Source organism: Oncorhynchus kisutch, linkage group LG16, assembly GCF_002021735.2.
Source record: "Oncorhynchus kisutch isolate 150728-3 linkage group LG16, Okis_V2, whole genome shotgun sequence".
Taxonomy (NCBI): Eukaryota; Metazoa; Chordata; class Actinopteri; order Salmoniformes; family Salmonidae; genus Oncorhynchus; species Oncorhynchus kisutch.
The window spans coordinates 17,896,957-17,902,683 of record NC_034189.2 but is presented as its reverse complement, the minus strand read 5'-3'; the positions used below and the strand labels follow the sequence as shown (position 1 = coordinate 17,902,683).

Here is a 5,727-nt window from a genome sequence, read left to right as displayed (position 1 = left end):
GAGGGGAAGTGAGTGTGATCATTAGTACCTGCAGGAGGTCCGTAATGAGGTCTGTGTCCACATTATGCTGCTGCACTGGTCGAGGAAATGAGACGTGAGATGCAGGCTATACTCCAATGTGCAGTGTGCAGTGTATGTAGTAGGCCTATCCACCTATATGTAGCCCTACCAGGATAGGCCTATACATATGCAAGCCCATACATATACATATAGGCCTATAGACCTACATGCATATTCACATTTAGTTATGCATACGTAGTCTAAAAGGTCAACAAGTCATTACTCTATCACCCTCAAACTCAACTCTGGACCTCGAAGCCAGTGTCACTGCGTTTTTTCATTGTTCCCTCTAATCAGGAACTGATTGATACTCAAGACACAGTTTGGGAAATCCTGAGGGAAACAGGGTGCCATTTAGCGCAGTCAGTTCTATTGTGAGACTGTCCTGTTGTCAAAATAAATAATATTTTAGGCTCAATAAATAAGTGAACAGCAGTCCTGAATAATACATGGAATATGTCATTATCTACAACAATGGTGTGACTTGAGTATTATGTTTCAGGCATAGTCACTGTAGAGTATGTGTGGATTAAAAGAACCAATAAACAAATTGATAAATGATGCATTGTGGAGCCTACTGCCTCTCCAGGGTGCTGTTGGAGAGATGCATCTCTGCAGCGCCACACCAACGTTCATTAAACAAAATGTATCTAACATAAATCATGTAGCAGATAGAGAATATGGAGGAAATAGTATGTGGCCCTTTCTGTAGCCTACAGGCTGGAGATCAAATGTATGAAGATGTAGGATCCTTTTACATCATGCAGGTTCTCTGATCTAATAGGCTAATAACCTAAAAGGCACTAAATCAATTATAATGAGCTGTCATGTTAACAACATAACCTAATAACAGGACAGGTCAAAGTCAAATGGACAATATGGAACATACAATCACAACTGTTCTCCAGGAGTTTCAACACATTGTCATGATCAGTGATTTCAAATTTGTATTTCTAAATTTCATAAGCTTATCATAGCGAAAAATCAAATCCTTGTGCATTTCCTGCTGTGTAAACACATTGCAAATAGGCTCAGGATAACTCCTGATAATGCATTTCCTGCTGTGTAAACACATTGCAAATAGGCTCAGGATAACTCCTGATAATGCATTTCCTGCTGTGTAAACACATTGCAAATAGGCTCAGGATAACTCCTGATAAAGTTAAGTAGCTGATGTTCAGATTTTAAATAGAAAAATTGATTAGTCACATTGAATCAAGCCTAATAAAGCCAACTTTACAAATGGTGGGCCAACCACATGGATGGTTATTCAGAAGGTGACTCAAGTGTAAGTCACCCAGTGAAACACTACTTGAGTAAAAGTCAAAGTATTTGGTTTTAAATGTATTTAAGTATCAAAAGTAAAAGAATAAATCATTTCAAATTCCTTATGTTAAGCAATCCAGGTGGCACTATTTTATTTTTTATCACGTTTTGCAAGGGGCACATGTTTACTGCATTAGAGATAGCGTACACAGACCTTTCAGTTCTCTCCAGTGTGTAGGTACAAATCTTTTTCATTCAAGACAGCATTTCTTGGGAACACAGACGAGCAACCCACGAGCAGCAGGTGCTTCTGATCATTCCTCCAGATCAATGGCAGTAGGGATGAACAGGTAGGGGATGTTCTCTTGATAAGTGTGTGATTTAGACATTTTTTATGTCCTGCTCAGCATTCAAAATGTAACCAAAAAACAGTTAGGCTACTATTGGGTGTCAGGGAGAGTGTATTGGGTAAAATATAGATAATTTTCTTTAGGAATGTAGTGAAGCAAAAGTTGTCATACTTAAGTAGTAAAGTAAAGATACTCCCGTAAAGTACTTAAGTAATACTTTACACCACAGATAAAGACTATTGAGCCACAGATTTGCGATTCTTTCTGCGTTTGACAGCCAACAAGATTTGCTCCAGGATCCTGTCTCTGTTGTTTTTCAAGTTGTCCTTGGCCTTCTCCAGGAGGTGGTCGATCTCAGGCGCACCGTAGTGCTGCTGGAACGTCGTGTACTTCTCCCTCTCCTCCTTAATCCCCTCCTCGTCTAGGAAGAGAACAGAGAGCCTTACAACACAACTTTGAACATATTGAACACAGAGGGTTCTATTTACAGCTGGGGGATTAAGGCGACGCTAGTGTCAAATATACATACGTTTGTTATTTTGTCATGTAAAAACTGTCCCACTATCATGTTCCTGCCCTAACACCAGGTTGAGCAATTTACCTGTTTTATATCAGCTCCTTGCCATCAAATGAACTAGCAACAGCAAGTTAGCTATATAAATTGCCGTAAATGTTTAATGCTTTTCGAAAGGTCCCCAAATTAATATAGTTGGTTCAGAGTTTGTTTTGACATTTCAACCTGCGTGTCCTGATCTCATCTGGTGTGGGGGGACAAAATCAACATGCCTGCGGTCTGGTCAGCATGTAAGTAAAGACCATGACAAAGGGAGGAGGAAATGGTTAATGCAAATGCTTCTAGTAAATTGAACCTTTAGCTGGAGGAAGATCCAACACGGTTGCTGAGGTGAATGATTTTACATTGAAGCCTTAGTGGGGAGGAAACCATCTGTAGCTCGTTGTTTGGTTCATTTAGGAGCTGAATAGAATTGTTGCATTTCCATTGTCTTTTTTCGTTGCCGTAGCATCAATTAATCACATGATTTATGAATATTATTGATGTCAAACGGGAATACCAAGGACACGGTTGGTAATGTTGAGAGTTTATAGAACAACTGGTTCTGAGAGATCAGGATCAGTAAACAACTGTAACAAAATGGAGGACTGCAGTGTAGCCTTTATTATGGTTGCATGGATTGGTAAGGCATACGAATATGAAAGTGTGTATTTTAATTGATGTAGTTCTGTACCTGTCTATTAATGTTATGTATGTCATTTTATGTCGTTCTGTCAGCTGCAATTGTCTTTTAATGTTTTGTATGTCATATTTAATGTTTTGTGTGGACCCCAGGAAGAGTAGCTGCAGCTTTGGCTGTTGCTGATGAGGTTCCTGATAAAAAATACTAAATACTAATGCCATCATAAAAAAGCAGACAGTTGGTGCAGATAAACAAGAAAAAGACATGACACAGAGAAAAACTAAGAGAGAGGTCAGAATAGGGTCGAAGTCAGAGAGACACTGACTACTATGATGACTACCACAGACCTTGGCAGTTCTGCAGGTTGAACAGGGGCATGTGCATGACGGTGGGCTCTTCAGGGTGTCGCCCCTCAAAAACGTAGCAGTCCTGAGGATGGTCTTTCTCCTCCCTCACACTCTCCTTCACTGGGGGAAAGGGAAGCTTCAGCTCATCCGCGTACTGTTTGGCACTAAACACCGTCTGTGAGGAGCAGGACCAGTAGTATGGTTATGTCAATGTCCTTCTCCAAACCAGCCCCTACTCCCTAGACACTACTCCGTAGACCCTACTTCCTAGTCACTATTCCATAGCCCCTACTCCCTAGTCCATATTTCCTAGTCCCTACTCCCTAGGTGAGGGGTGTCTCTCATTCCATGGTGAGCTGAGTGGCTGCGGGGCTTAGTTTTTCCTTTCAATTATGACCTCCACAACCAGGTGAGGGGAGTTCCTTACTAATTAGTCACCTTCATTCATCAAACAAGTACAAGGGTTTAGCGAAAACCCGCAAACACAGCCCTCCGAAAGAGGATACAACTTGCCCTAGGCCCTACTTCCTAGTCACTACTCCCTAGAGAGAGAGTAAGAGAGGGGAAAGAGAGAGAGAGCGTCACAACTACCTTGAGAGAGAGTGTCACTACTACCTAGAGAGAGAAGGTCACTACTACCTAGCGAGAGAGGGTCACTACTACCTTGAGAGAGAGGGTCACTACTACCTAGCGAGAGAGGGTCACTACTACCTAGAGAGAGAGGGTCACTACTACCTAGCGAGAGAGGGTCACTACTACCTTGAGAGAGAGGGTCACGACTCCCTAGAGAGAGAGGGTCACTACTCCCTTGAGAGAGAGGGTCACTACTCCCTAGAGAGAGAGGGTCAATACTACCTTGAGAGAGAGGGTCACTACTCCCTAGAGAGAGAGGGTCAATACTACCTAGAGAGAGAGGGTCAATACTACCTAGCGAGAGAGGGTCACTACTACCTAGAGAGAGAGGGTCACTACTCCCTTGAGAGAGAGGGTCACTACTCCCTAGAGAGAGAGGGTCACTACTACCTAGAGAGAGAGGGTCACTACTCCCTAGAGAGAGAGGGTCAATACTACCTAGAGAGAGAGGGTCACTACTACCTAGAGAGAGAGGGTCACTACTACCTAGCGAGAGAGGGTCACTACTACCTAGAGAGAGAGGGTCACTACTCCCTTGAGAGAGAGGGTCACTACTACCTAGAGAGAGAGGGTCAATACTACCTAGAGAGAGAGGGTCACTACTACCTAGAGAGAGAGGGTCACTACTACCTAGAGAGAGAGGGTCACTACTACCTAGAGAGAGAGGGTCACTACTACCTAGAGAGAGAGGGTCACTACTACCTAGAGAGAGAGGGTCACTACTACCTAGAGAGAGAGGGTCACTACTACCTAGAGAGAGAGGGTCACCACTACCCAGGCACTTTACTGGAATACACACACACACACCTTCCATTTTAATCATACTGGATAGAAAGGGAGTGAAACAGGAATAAGCCGTGTGTGTGTGTGTTTGCCTCAAAGGGGTCTCCCGCGCTGAAGTCCAAGGAGATGATGAGGTCGACCTTCCTCGATGTGCGCAGGACGGGGGGGTAGGGAGAGTTAATCTTTAACCCAGCGTCTACCAGGTGAATCTTGTCTTTGAGTCGCATGCTCTCCGGAACGCTAGCATCTGGGGAGATGGAGATGGAGAGGTAAATCGAAAGGAGGGGTAGAGAGTGAGGGGGGCGTAGAGTAAGACAGGGGGGTAGAGAGCGAGCGGGGGGGGGGGGGGGGGGTAGGGGAGGTAGAGAGACAGAGGGGGGGTGGAGAGAGAGAACAAGGTGGTAGAGCGAGCGAGGGGAGAGAGTGGTGCGTCGAGAGATAGAGAGGTGGGGTGTCAAGAGAGTGGGGGTTCAAGAAAGGGGGGGTTCGAGAGAAGGGGGATAGAGGGGGAGGGTAGAGAAACAGAGAGGGGGGTAGAGAGAGAGATAGGAGGGAGAGAGAGAGGGGATAGAGAGAGAGGGGATAGAGAGAGAGGGGATAGAGAGAGAGATAGGAGGTAGAGAGAGAGAGTGAGGGGTTAGAGCGAGAGAGGGATAGAGAGAGTGAGGGGTGAGAGAGAGAGAGGGGGTAGAGAGAGGTGGGGGGGTCGAGAGACAGAGAGGGGGTAGAGAGAGCGAGCGAGGGTGTAGAGAGAGGGGTGGCGTCAAGAGATAGAGAGGTGGGGTGTCGAGAGAGTGGGGGGTCGAGAGAGAGAGAGAGAGGGGGGGGGGGAGAGAGAGAGAGAGGGGGGTAGAGAGAGAGAGAGAGAGAGAGAGATAGGGGAAGAGAGAGAGAGAAGAGAGAGAGATGGTAGAGAGAGAAGAGGGTAAGGAGAGAGAGGGTAGAAGGACGAGAGGAGAGGGGGTTTTGAGAGAGAGAGGGAACAGACGAGAGCGAGAGAGAGAGGTAGAAGAGATATAAATGGGATGAGGAGAGAAGAGGGGTAGAGAAGAGAGAGGGGGTTAGAGCGAGAGGGGGGAAGAAGAGAGAGGG

General features: G+C 45.4%; 1 protein-coding gene across 1 annotated transcript in view; it reads right to left on the bottom strand.

Moving 5' to 3' along the window:
* Positions 1-1,467: 1,467 nt before the first annotated feature.
* Positions 1,468-5,727, bottom strand: part of LOC116354066 (cytosolic phospholipase A2 gamma-like) — a 19,001-nt gene continuing 14,741 nt past the window's right edge. Inside the window, exons 14-16 of the mRNA XM_031793089.1 lie at positions 4,728-4,882; positions 3,220-3,394; positions 1,468-2,097 (exon numbers count right to left, since the gene is read on the bottom strand). Coding sequence (XP_031648949.1) covers positions 1,913-2,097; positions 3,220-3,394; positions 4,728-4,882 — 515 coding nt within the window. The 3' untranslated portion in view covers positions 1,468-1,912. The remainder of the gene's footprint in view (positions 2,098-3,219; positions 3,395-4,727; positions 4,883-5,727) is intronic.